The sequence below is a fragment of the Anolis sagrei genome, chromosome 5 (assembly GCF_037176765.1).
Source record: "Anolis sagrei isolate rAnoSag1 chromosome 5, rAnoSag1.mat, whole genome shotgun sequence".
Lineage (NCBI taxonomy): Eukaryota > Metazoa > Chordata > Lepidosauria > Squamata > Dactyloidae > Anolis > Anolis sagrei.
In genome coordinates, this window is record NC_090025.1 from 158530660 (window position 1) to 158543134 (window position 12475).

The following is a 12475-nucleotide window of genomic DNA, read 5'->3' on the forward strand; positions in this document are numbered from 1 at the left end:
TTAGGAAGAAAAACAAAACTTTCGCTCCTTGGAGGGTCTCCGGGATGGTGCAGGAGCGGCTCGGGAGCCCTTTTCAAAGCGATCCCTTCCACGCATCCCTTCCAGGCGCGGGACCCACGCAGGGCACCCCTCGCCCTTCCCTCGCGTGGAAAGACCGCGCGGATGCGTGTCGTGTTTGGTGAGAAATTCGCACTTTATTCCCTCCAAAGAAACACAACCTGAGCGGATGGCGGAGCGCCTTCTTGCCCGCGAGGGGGCGTGGCTTGGCGGCGACCAATCAGGAAGCGCCGCCGCTCTATAAATAAACGGCGCCTGACCTAGTTGGGCTCACTTGTTGGAAGTGTCGTTGAGTGTTTGCTTTCTCTTTTCTTCTCGCGCTCCTGTTTTGCGACAGTGATGTCTGAAACCGCTCCCGCCGCTTCGGCGACCGCTTCGGCGGCGGCCTCTGCGCCTGTGGCAGCGCCGAAAGCGCCGGCGAAGAAGGCGAAGAAAGCCCCCGCGAAGCCTCGCAAGGCGTCCGGCCCCAGCGTGACGGAGCTGCTCACCAAGGCCGTGGCGGCCTCCAAGGAACGCAAAGGCGTCTCCCTGGCGGCTCTGAAGAAGGCCTTGGCGGCAGGAGGGTACGACGTGGAGAAGAACAACAGCCGCATCAAGCTGGGCCTCAAGAGCCTGGTCAACAAAGGCACGCTGGTGCACACCAAAGGCATCGGCGCCTCGGGGTCTTTCAAGATCGGGAAGAAGGCCGAGGGCAGCGGCAAAGAGAAGGCGGCGGCGCCCAAGAGGAAGGCCCCCGCTAAGGCAGGGAGGAAGCCCGCCGCCAAGGCCAAGAAGCCCGCTGCCGCTGCTAAGAAGCCCAAGAAAGCCGTTTCCTCTGCCTCCGCGGCGAAGAAGAGCCCCAAGAAGCCCAAAAAGCCCGCGGCTAAGAAGTCCGCCGCTGCCAAGAGCCCCAAGAAAGCCAAGCCCGTCAAGCCCAAGAAGGTGGCCAAGAGCCCCGCCAAGGCTCGGCCCGGGAAGCCCAAATCGGCCAAGCCCAAGGCGGCGGGGAAGGCCAAGGCGGCCGGGAAAGGTGGCAAGCGGGCGGCGCCCAAGAGGAAGTAGGCCTTCTTCCCTCTGCCGCCTCCTCTTCCACCTCCTTGAAGAAAACCCAAAGGCTCTTTTAAGAGCCACCCACTCCCTCCAGAAAAGAGCTGTTCTCTCTATATTCCATACGAAATCACTTCAGACCAGGCATGGGACAACTTAAGGTGCTTCGGACTTTCAAGTCACACCATTCCTAACAGCCACAAGCCCTTTCTCCCGGCTTGTGAAATCCACCAATCAGAAGCCAGCACTCCCAGTGCGCGCCTTCCGATTGGTGTATGGAACAGGCATGGGCAAACTTGGGCCCAGTCTAGATGTTTGGGCCCTCTTGAGGTTTTGGACTTCCAAGTCCCACCATTCCTAACAGCCACAAGCTCTTTCTCCCGGCTTGTGAAATTCACCAATCGGAAGCCAGCACTCCCAGTGCGCGCCTTCCGATTGGTGTATGGAATAGGCATGGGCAAACTTGGGCCCAGTCTAGGTGTTTTGGACTCCCAACGCCTACTATTCCTAACAGCCACAAGCTCTTTCTCCCGGCTTGTGAAATCCACCAATCGGAAGCCAGCACTCCCAGTGCGCGCCTTCCGATTGGTGTATGGAACAGGCATGGGCAAACTTGGGCCCAGTCTAGGTGTTTTGGACTCAACTCCTACCATTCCTAACAGCCACGGGAGCTTTCTCCCGGCTTGTGAAATCCACCAATCAGAAGCCAGCCTCCCAGTGCGTGCCTTCTGATTGGTGGATGGAGCAGTCATGGGCAAACTTGGGCCCAGTCTAGATGTGGACTTCAACTCCCGCCATTCCGAACAGCCTCAGGCCCTTTCCTTTTCCCCCTCAGCCGCTTCAGCGGCTGAGGGGGAAAAGGAAGGGGCCCGAGGCTGTTAGGAATGGCGGGAGTTGAAGTCCACATCACCTGGATAGAGGGCCCAAGTTGGCCCATGCATGAGCTATCTCGACTTCGCCTCAACTTTCTAACATGCTTAAGTGGCTGAGGGGGGAAAGGAAGGGACCCGAGGCTGTTAGGAGTTGGAGTCCAAAACACCCGGAGGAAGGGCCCTATCTCACATCTCCCCAAAAGTTGTAAGCACTCATGTGTCCCACAATTCCCGCGTTTTATCTTACATGGCGCGCAATGGTACATATTTCATTTCAAATACAGTCCCAGACCCTTATTGGCGTTGGAGACATGTCAAAGAAATGTCAAAAGCGCTTATTTTTGTCAATGAACATGCCTCTCGATATTGTCCAATGGTTGGCCTCTTCTCCAGGCTGGTGTGACTTCTGATTGGCTCCCCTCCAGACGTTGGTATATTGTCCAATGGCCGGTCCCCTCTCCTTTCTGGTGTTACTTCTGATTGGTTCTCCTCCAGGCGATGGTATATTGTCCAATGGGTGGTCTCCTCTCCAGGCTGGTGTGACTTCTGATTTGCTCTCTTCTAGACGTTGATGTTAAAAACACTCAATGGACGCTAGGGATTCGTTCACCCAATCAGGACGAACTCGAGTGCTCGGGTCGAAAATAAGTCAGCCCTCACGACATAAATGAATTTGTCATATACAGGAGAAATGTTTGCTATTGAATTTGCTATGGTTTTATAATATTTTAATGTTTTTAATTGTATTACACGGTCTTGGTACCAACTGTGAACCGCTCCGAGTCGCCTGCGGGCTGAGAGGGTCGGTATATAAATATAGTAAATTAATAACTTAATAAAGGAAGAACTTCCTGACTGTGAGAGCCATTCAGCAGTGGAACTCTCTGCCCCGGAGTATGGTGGAGGCTCCTTCTTTGGAAGCTTTTGAACAGAGGCTGGATGGCCATCTGTCAGGGGTGATTTGAATGCAATATTCCTGCTTCTTGGCAGGGGGTTGGACTGGATGGCCCATGAGGTCTCTTCCAACTCTATAATTCTAAATATTCAGTGGCTATAGATGAATAGTTGCAATTTTGTTAGCTCCATAATGTTAGATTGCCACTCCCAATAAGACCTTAGCATTACTAATTTGATCAACAAAAAAGAAAATAAGTCTCTACTTCTCATCCAATAGGAAAGGATCCTCCAAACGTTGGAGTAAAACATCCAATGGACGCTAGGGATACGCTCGCCCAATCAGGAAAGACCCAAGCGTTCGAGTCTGCTTCCCATCCAATAGGAAAGCAGAGCTGCAATGCTCTCATTTGCATACACTCTCATATATAAAGCGCTGCCTCCCTTTGTTCGGGCAGTAGCTCGGAGTCCGTCGCAGCGTCCAAGATGCCGGAGCCAGCGAAGTCCGTGCCTGTCTCGAAGAAAGGCTCCAAAAAAGCCGTGACCAAGACTCACAAGAAAGGCGACAAGAAGCGCAAGAAGGTGAGGAAGGAGAGCTATTCCATCTACGTGTACAAAGTCCTCAAGCAGGTCCACCCGGACACGGGAATCTCCTCCAAGGCCATGAGTATCATGAACTCTTTTGTCAACGACGTCTTCGAGCGCATCGCCGGGGAGGCCACCCGCCTGGCGCATTACAACAAGCGCTCCACCATCACCTCTCGCGAGATCCAGACGGCCGTGCGGCTCTTGCTGCCGGGAGAGCTGGCCAAGCACGCCGTCTCTGAGGGCACCAAGGCGGTCACCAAGTACACAAGCTCCAAGTAAGCCTTGCCCCGCACACTGAACCCAAAGGCTCTTTTAAGAGCCACTCACAGCTTCCAGAAAGAGCTGACGTCATGTTTCTTGCTGTTGTGCCTTCAAGTTAAAATAAAAGGCCACAAACTTATTATTTACTTCCTTTTACAAGCCAGCGATGCTAAAGTCCGCGAATATCAGACTCGGACCCTCCAGGAGATTTGGACTCCAACTCCCAGCATTCCTAACAGCCTCAGGCCCCTTCCTTTTCCCCCTCAGCCGCTTAAGCGGCTGAGGGGGAAAAGGAAAGGGCCTGAGGCTGTTAGGAATGCTGGGAGTTGGAGTCCAAAACTCCTAGATGGCCCAAAGTTGACCCAAGCCTTGTCTAACCACAGAATAAAATAATACTGCAATAGATGCATATAAAGAAGCAAGAGCGCCTGTGATTGGCAGATCATTAGTTTTGAAGCAAAGCTGTGCAGCAAAAATAATGCAATTTTGAAATTCCCGCCTTTTGCTGTGATTGGTCAACTCAAGGAGGCTCCCCGGCGGTTTTTATCCAATCGCTGCGCGCAAAAGGGACTGATTTTTTTCCTCCTTATTACATCCACAGACGTTCACATAAAAAGATATACAAAACCTTGATATTTATGAGCATTTCACATATTACATCCTTTTACATATAAATATACACACAAAAATATTATATAAAAACAAAAAAAATATTAAAATCCTTGATAATTATTGAGGAAGCCTACAAAATATTCTTTCCAAAGCAGCTTTACTGTTCTAACCTCAATAGTGCTCAACCTTTTTTTAACCTTGATAATTATTAAAAACCTTGAGAATTATTGAGAAAACCTACAAAAGATTCTTTCCAAAGCGGCTTTACTTTTCTAACCCCAATTCAGAGCTCAACCTTATATAAAAAACCCACAAAAATGATAATTGAGAAAACCTACAAAATATTCTTTCCAAACCGGCTTTACTGTTCTAACCCAAATTTACAGAGCTCTCACAAAAAGTCTTATATAAAAACAGAAAAACCTTGAAAATTATTGAGGAAAACCTACAAAATATTCTTTCCAAAGCGCCTTTACTGTTCTAACTCCAATTCTGAGCTCAACCTTATATAATTCTGAGCTCAACCTTATATAAAAAACACAAAAACCTTGATAATTATTGAGAAAACCTACAAAATATTCTTTCCAAAGCGCCTTTACTGTTGACCCCAAGCCAAAGAGCTCTCGATGGATTATTATTTAAATAGGAGGGTGATATTTAAGATGTGTAGGAATAGAACGGGATTTTCCCCCTCCACAATCTTATAATACATGTATTGTCGAAGGCTTTCATGGCTGGAATCACTAGGTTCTTGTGGGTTTTTTCGGACTATATGGCCATGTTCTAGAGGCATTTCATCCTCAGAGGATGCTTGCCATAGATGCAGGCGAAACGTCAGGAGAAATGCCTCTAGAACATGGCCATATAGCCCGAAAAAACCCACAAGAACCTACTTATAATGCATATTTGCGAGGGAATTAACTGCCCACTTGAAAATGCCTCTTGTTGAGGCACTTGGGGGGGGGCTAAAGGAGTTTGCAAGGCTACGTCACGCAAGAGCGAGAAGGCGAACCAATCACAATGTGCAAAAACCACCGCGCGCGTTTTCAAACTGTCCAATGAAATACTAGCGTGCCTAAGTGGAACCAATCAGAAACGGGAGACTTCGCAGTAGCAGCCAATCAGAGGCGAGAAGCAGTGTATAAAAGAAACCCATCGGCGCGGGAGTTTTCAGTTCTGTTTTCTCAGAGTCAGAGATGGCGCGGACGAAGCAAACAGCGCGGAAGTCGACGGGTGGGAAAGCGCCGCGGAAGCAGCTGGCCACCAAGGCGGCGAGGAAGAGCGCTCCGGCCACGGGCGGCGTGAAGAAGCCTCACCGCTACCGCCCGGGGACTGTGGCCCTGCGCGAGATCCGGCGCTACCAGAAGTCCACCGAGCTGCTGATTCGGAAGCTGCCCTTCCAGCGCCTGGTGAGGGAGATCGCGCAGGACTTCAAGACGGACCTGCGCTTCCAGAGCTCGGCCGTGATGGCGCTGCAGGAGGCCAGCGAGGCTTACTTGGTGGGGCTCTTTGAAGACACCAACCTGTGCGCCATCCACGCCAAGCGTGTCACCATCATGCCCAAGGACATCCAGCTGGCCCGCCGTATCCGCGGGGAGAGGGCCTAGGCGCCCCCGCATCTGCACCCTTCACTAACTACAAAGAACGGACCCAAAGGCTCTTTTCAGAGCCACCACTTCCTCGGCGAAGGAGCTGAAGGCGCTTCTTCGCTTGCATACGCTAATATTGGGCTGTAAAAATCCCATTGAATATAAGTACATATCAATACATAGCTGCTTGTTTCTTGTGTATAAGCAGTGTTCAGGCCGGCCAATCAGAACTCGTATGCAAATTAGATAGCTCATGCATGGGCCAACTTGGACCCTCTGAGTTATCTCGACGTACTAATTTGCATACAGTTTCTGATTGGCCAGCCTCAACATTCTAACATGCTTAAGCGGCTGAGGGGGAAAAGATAGGGCCTGAGGCTATTGGGAATGATGGGAGTTGAAGTCCAAAACACCTGGAGGGCCTAAGTTGGCCCATGCTTGATGTAGATTTACCCAGGGACGTTTTCTTTAAGAGGTAATGTTTGAAAGTGAATCAATAGCATTTGGAGACTTTTAAAGTACCTTGGGTCTCAATGCTATGGAATCCCGAGAGTTGAAGTTTCCCAAGAACTTTCCCTGCTGGTGCCTCGTCAAACTATAGTAAAGGTTTTCCCCTTGACATTCAAGTCCAGTCGTGTCCGACTTTGGGGTTGGTGCTCATCTCCCATTTCTAAGCCTAAGAGCCGGCGTTGCTCGTAGACACCTCCAAGGTCATGTGGCCGGCATGACTACATGGAGCGCCAAACTAATTCCTAGAATTCCGTACCACTAAACAATTGCAAAGGGGGCACTATTTTAAACTGCTATTTCTCAATGCTATAGGGAGTCCTGGGAGTTGTTCGGTGAAGCCAAAAGTCAGAAAGGCACATCAATATTGTCACTTATCTGTGTCTTCGTACCTTCATTCAAGAAGGAAGTGGCTTGTCAACCTCTCCCTCTGAAATCTCGCCTACATCACCTGGTTTCTGTTGACGGTCTCCCATCCAAGTACTATCCCACGCTAACCCTGCTTAGCTTTCCACGTTCAAAGGAGATCTAGTATCTTTATTTAAGACTTTACTAGGATTTATAGGATTGGAGCCCCATAAACATTTGGGGGCTGCATTCAGAGTGGCCTAACCTTTGTATGTCACTTTATCAGTTCGACCAATGGCAAGAGAACCCCGCGATAGAACGCTCCAATCAGAAGGCATGCACTGCGAGGCTGATTCTGATTGGTGGGTTTCAAACGGGGAGAATGCCCGCGCTTTTTTGTCTTCTGCTTTGCAGAAGAATCCCTGAGTTACCCGGATGAGATGGGAGGAGGAAGAAATGTGGAGGCTGAGCGGTGGTATTGGGGCAATTATCCGGAGCGTTTGCCTAGGCCGGAGAGTCTCGGAGTGCAGCATGAATGGCACCACTTCAAAACTGCCATGGCTCAATGCCAGGGAACCCTGGGATTTGTAGTTTCACAAGGCCAAAGAGTGCAGGGCCTTCCCCAAATTACAACTCCCAGAGCTCCATAGCTGGAACCGTCGCAGTACAATAACAACAAGGGAACTCTGTCAGTTCAAGTGGTGTCAAATTGTGTTAATTCCACAGTGTAGATGCAGCTAAAGAAGTCTAATTCTGTAAGTGTAACAAAGTAAAAGAAAAGGGAGGTGGTGAAAGAAATAGCCCTTTTTATATGAACTTTGGAAAAAATGCAAGAAGTTTTGAAATGTTTTTGTTTATTTATTTACGATATCTATATGCCGCCCTTTTCACCCCGAAGGGGTCTCAGAGCGGATTAGAAGTAATATGTAAATACAATATATTATATTACTACCACACAATCTATTGTATTATTAGCACAGTGCAGGTATGTTTGAATTGGTTGTTTATTCAATCTGTATTTAATTTACAAAGTGCTCATATGGACGTATCTGCTTCCATAGCTTGAAGCCCCATTTACATTGCCATAGATGGCAGTTGAACTGCATTATGTGGCAGTGTAGACTAATATAATACCTCCCAACTAAGGATTCCCCTCAGCCAGCAGCCAGCAAGGCTTTGAAACTGCAAGGCCATTCAGTGCCAATCAAAATGGCCAATTGCAACAGATACACTTGCCTTAAACAGAGAGTAAATAAATAAATAAATCTTATTTATACTCCGTCACCATCTCCCAGAGAGACTCAGGTGGCTTACAAAACACTGAAAGATGCAAATACATAAAATACAATGTATTGTCGAAGGCTTTCATGGCTGGAATCACTAGGTTGTTGTAGGTTTTTTTGGGCTATAAGACCATGTTCTAGAGGCATTCTCTCCTGACGTTTCGCCTGCATCTATGGCAAGCATCCTCAGAGGTTGTGAGGTCTACAGAGGTCTTTTACAGGAGGTCTGTAGACCTCACTACCTCTGAGGATGCTTGCCATAGATGCAGGTGAAACATCAGGAGAGAATGCCTCTAGAACATGGCCATATAGCCCGAAAAAAACTGCAACAACCCACATAAAATACAAAAATTGCAGAAACAATAACAGCCAACATACATATCTCACTTCACAAAAACCCTTGGGGAAAAAAATCACTAAAATACAATAATAGCTGCAGGTATAAAACAACAATAATCAAATTCAGTCATGTAAAGTGCTTGGTGAAGAGTTCTTTCTCCCACCGTGGACATCCCACAGATATATAAACCTCACTTTAGTTTCCAACAGACCTCACAGCCTCCGAGGATGCCTACCACAGATGTGGGAGAAATGTCAGGAGAGAATGCTTCTGGGACATGGCCATGGAGTCTGGAAAACTCGCGGCAACCCAGTAATGTTGTTAAAACTGCTTTTGAAACTGCATTATTATATGCCGGTGTAGATGGGGCCTCAGGCATGTAGCTGGGGGGGGGGGGGGGCTGAGGGGTTTCAGCCCCCCCCCCCCCACAAATTCTCATGGTGGTTCGCGAAAAGGCCTTACTGGTGCATTATTTAAACTGTTATGTTTATTCATATCATGATCTGATCACCATACTCAATATATCCCATATGCATGGGGGTATTGGGGTAACGATACAAAAGGTTTGCTAGGGTAGACCCTCTTTCACTCAGACTCAGCCCCCCCCTGAAACTCAGCCCCCCCCAACCCCCCCCCCCGAAAAAAATTCAGCCCCCCCCGAATTGAAATCCTGGCTACGGGCCTGAGATATATGAGAAAAGAGATATGACTATACTTATTTTGCTGTATTTTGGAACTTTTCACACAGCAAAATCACCACATCGTTGTCTGCAGATTTTCTCATTCACGACTGCACCCTCGACTCCTTGGTCTCACAAGTCCAGAAGTGTTTGCATGGCTAGACATCACTGGGGAAGATGTCTCTTTCTGTCTCTGTTTTATCCCTGCAATCAGCCCAGCTCCCTCAAAATGCCACCCTTTAAACAGGGGCTTTGGGAAGCTGCAACTTGCCACCTGCTGCTTGTGCAGCGAGACCGATATGAGTATCTGTTCTGATGTGTTCCTGTGATAAGGACCATGCCAGGTGCCTCCTTGGTGAGCTGCCAGGGCTTTGGTGCCCAGGCAAAGGCTGACACTGCCATCCCCCTCTTGTCTGGGTTGCAGCTGGGTCTGCAAAACCACCCACACTTTCCATTCACCACAATAATAGTGGAAAATCATGAAGGGGAAATAAACATGGTGGCACCTGTAGTGGTTGCTACCAAATGCTTCCTGGGGGCATAGGGATCTTTGGTAATTGTTACACTACACCAGGAATGGGCAAACTTTGGACCTCCAGATGTTTTGGACTGCAACTCCCACAATTCCTAACAGCTGGTAGGCTGTTAGGAATTGTGGGAGTTGCAGTCCAAAACACTTGGAGGGGTCAAAGTTTGGCCATGTCTGCCCGATTTTGTTCCAGGGTTTTAAATGCCATTTCCTAATTGGCTCTATCATAAAAACATGGAAAAAAATTATTAAACTGCAAACACTTGCAGTTTTTACAGGACATCCTGTAGCATATTTTGCTATAGTTTTTCTGTGACTATCTCATAGAGTCTCAACCAATTTGACATAGTTTGTGGCAGCCACAAAAAGGAAATTTCTGGTAAGTAATGGTAAAGGTTTCCCCGGACATTAATGCTATTTGTGTCTGACTCTGAGGGCTTGTGCTCATCTCCATTTCTAAGCCAAGAGCTGGTGTTGTCCATAGACACCTCCAAGGTCGTGGCCAGCATGACTGCATGGAGCACCGTTACCTTCCCAACGAAGCAATACCTATTGATCTACAACATGAGCATGGAGTGTTGTTACTTTCCTGCAGAAGCGGTACCTATTGATCTACTTATATTTGTATGTTTTCAAACTGCTAGGTTGGCAGAAGCTGAGGCTAACAACAGGAGCTCACCCCGCTCCCCAGATTTGAACTGCTGACCTTCCAGTCAGCATGTTCAGCTTAGCAGTTTAACTCGCCGCTGCACCACCGGGGACCCCCTAATAATAATAATAATAATAATAATAATAATAATAATAATAACAATAGCAACACTTTATTTGTATTCTGCCCTTCTCCCCAAGGTGACTCAGAGTACATTAGAGCATATAAATAGACACAGGCAAACTTTCACTGCCTTGCTACAATGAAATACAATAAACACAAATACACAGACAAAGGCAAAGGCTTCTCCTTTCATTTCGGGTCTGGGGAAGGTGCTCATCTCTATTTCCAAGATGAGGAGCTTGTGTTGTCCATAGACACCTCCTGGTCATGTGGCTGGCATAACTGCATGTAGCATCTTTTTACCTTTTCCCAATGAGGCGGTATCTATGGATCTACTCACATTTGCGTGTTTTCGAACTGCTAGATTGGCAGGAGCTAGGGCCATCAGCAGGAGCTCACCCCATCCCGCAAATTCAAACTGCCTACCTTCAGGTCAGAAATTCAGCAGCACAAGGGTTTAACCCAGTGGTTCTCAACCTGAAGGAGCCCAGATGTTTTGGCCTTCAACTTCCAGAAATCCTAACAGCTGGTAAACTGGCTGAGATTTTTGGGAATTGTAGGCCAAAACACCTGGGGACTCACAGGTTGAAAACCACTGATTTAACCCATTGTGCCACCCATTGTTTGTTTGATTCAGTACTTTATTCAGTTTGTTTAATTCAGTACGCTGTCCCAACTTTTTCCCCTGCTAAACTTAATGGATCTTCTCAGGCCCGTAGCCAGGATTTCGTTTCGGGGGGGGGGGGGGGGGGTCGGGGTCGGGCTGAGTTTCAGGGGGGAGGGGCTGAGTCTGAGTGAAAGAGGGTCTACCCTAGCAAACCTTTTGTATCATTCCCCCAATGCCCCCATGCATATGGGATATATTGAGTATGGTGATCAGATCATGATATGAATAAACATAACAGTTTAAATAATGCACCAGTAAGGCCTTTTCGCGAACCACCATGAGAATTTCGGGGGGGGGGGGGGGAGGCTGAAGCCCCCCCGAGCCCCCCCCCCCCCCCCCCCGGCTACATGCCTGGGTCTTCTGCATTTCTCCCTTAAAAAGACTGAAGGAAACTTAAGGCTGACAGCATACCACATTGGTTTAGATGTTCTTAATGGAAAAATTGAGATCTGAATCTGGACTTGTTCTCCACTGATGTCACATTTTATTCAGGCCACTCACAGGTGGCACCTGCCTCACTGGGAAATAATGGAAAAATAGACTATATGCTATAAGACCATTGCCTGGAGTCATCTGGAAATAGAAAATGGAAGGAATGGTACCGGAAACTGTCACCACTTGCTGTGAGAAATTTGATTCAGGCTCTCGCAGTACTTAACCTTTCCTAATGATCCATAAAAATAAATGGCTTGTGACTAACATCTAGTACTCATATGAGATAATGCTCCTTAAACAGTTAGTACCCAATACATTAAATAAATGTGGCGCTGCTTCTTTTGATCACAGAGCAAAGAGAACAACTGAGATGCATGTGTGGACTCCAGAATGCAACTTGGCACCAAGTTACAAGCAAGACTCTTACCCAGAAAATGAATGCATGAAGACCAACAGGATTGAGAGACTATCTGTCTGCCCTCTCATCATGCCACTTTGTTCCCATAGTGCAAGAATGGCTCCTAATCTTGAGCATCATATGCTATACACAGGCCACAGGAATAACCAAGGTGTCTGGATACAAAAGATGCTTGGTTCAACTGCAAGGGATGCTGGAAACAGGTTACGCAGAAGAAAGAGAAAGGGGAAGAGGAGGATTAAAGGGGTGGAATTCTGTTGTCATTTGCCATCAAATCAGCTTTGACTTGCCAGTCTTGCAGACTCAAGGCCATCACTTCCTTTATGGAACCAATCCATCTCTGGGTTGCTGTGGATTTTCCGGGGTGTGTGGCCATGGTCCAGAAGCATTCTCTCCTGATGTATTGCCTACATTTATGGCAGACATCCTCAGAGGTTGTGAGGCCTGTTGGAAACTAGGACACATGAGGTTTATATATCTGTGGAATGCCCAGGGTGCGAGAAAGAACTTTTGTCTGTTAGAGGCAGGTGTGAACGTTGCAATTGGCCATCTTAATTTGCATTGAATGACATTGCAGCTTCAAAGCCTGGCTGGTCG

General features: G+C 47.9%; 3 protein-coding genes across 3 annotated transcripts; all 3 read left to right on the forward strand.

Moving 5' to 3' along the window:
- The first annotated feature begins 348 nt into the window (after positions 1-348).
- Positions 349-1139, forward strand: LOC132775368 (histone H1.11R-like). Its single transcript, XM_060776124.2, has one exon. It carries the CDS (start codon positions 397-399, stop codon positions 1096-1098), a length of 702 nt encoding a protein of 233 aa, XP_060632107.2. The 5' UTR covers positions 349-396; the 3' UTR covers positions 1099-1139.
- A 2081-nt stretch (positions 1140-3220) lies between these two features.
- On the forward strand, positions 3221-3854 carry LOC132775367 (histone H2B 7-like). Its single transcript, XM_060776123.2, has one exon. The coding sequence runs from the start codon at positions 3336-3338 to the stop codon at positions 3714-3716; it is 381 nt and encodes a 126-aa protein (XP_060632106.1). The 5' UTR covers positions 3221-3335; the 3' UTR covers positions 3717-3854.
- Positions 3855-5505: 1651 nt separating this feature from the next.
- Positions 5506-6077, forward strand: LOC132775366 (histone H3). The gene has a single exon (XM_060776121.2). It carries the CDS (start codon positions 5507-5509, stop codon positions 5915-5917), a length of 411 nt encoding a protein of 136 aa, XP_060632104.1. The 5' UTR covers position 5506; the 3' UTR covers positions 5918-6077.
- Positions 6078-12475: the final 6398 nt, after the last annotated feature.

What these genes read in the sequence shown, in the direction of transcription:
- LOC132775366 (XM_060776121.2), top strand. Translation starts at nt 5,507, where the DNA reads ATGGCGCGGACGAAGCAAACAGCGCGGAAGTCGACGGGTGGGAAAGCG.
- LOC132775368 (XM_060776124.2), top strand. Translation starts at nt 397, where the DNA reads ATGTCTGAAACCGCTCCCGCCGCTTCGGCGACCGCTTCGGCGGCGGCC.
- LOC132775367 (XM_060776123.2), top strand. Translation starts at nt 3,336, where the DNA reads ATGCCGGAGCCAGCGAAGTCCGTGCCTGTCTCGAAGAAAGGCTCCAAA.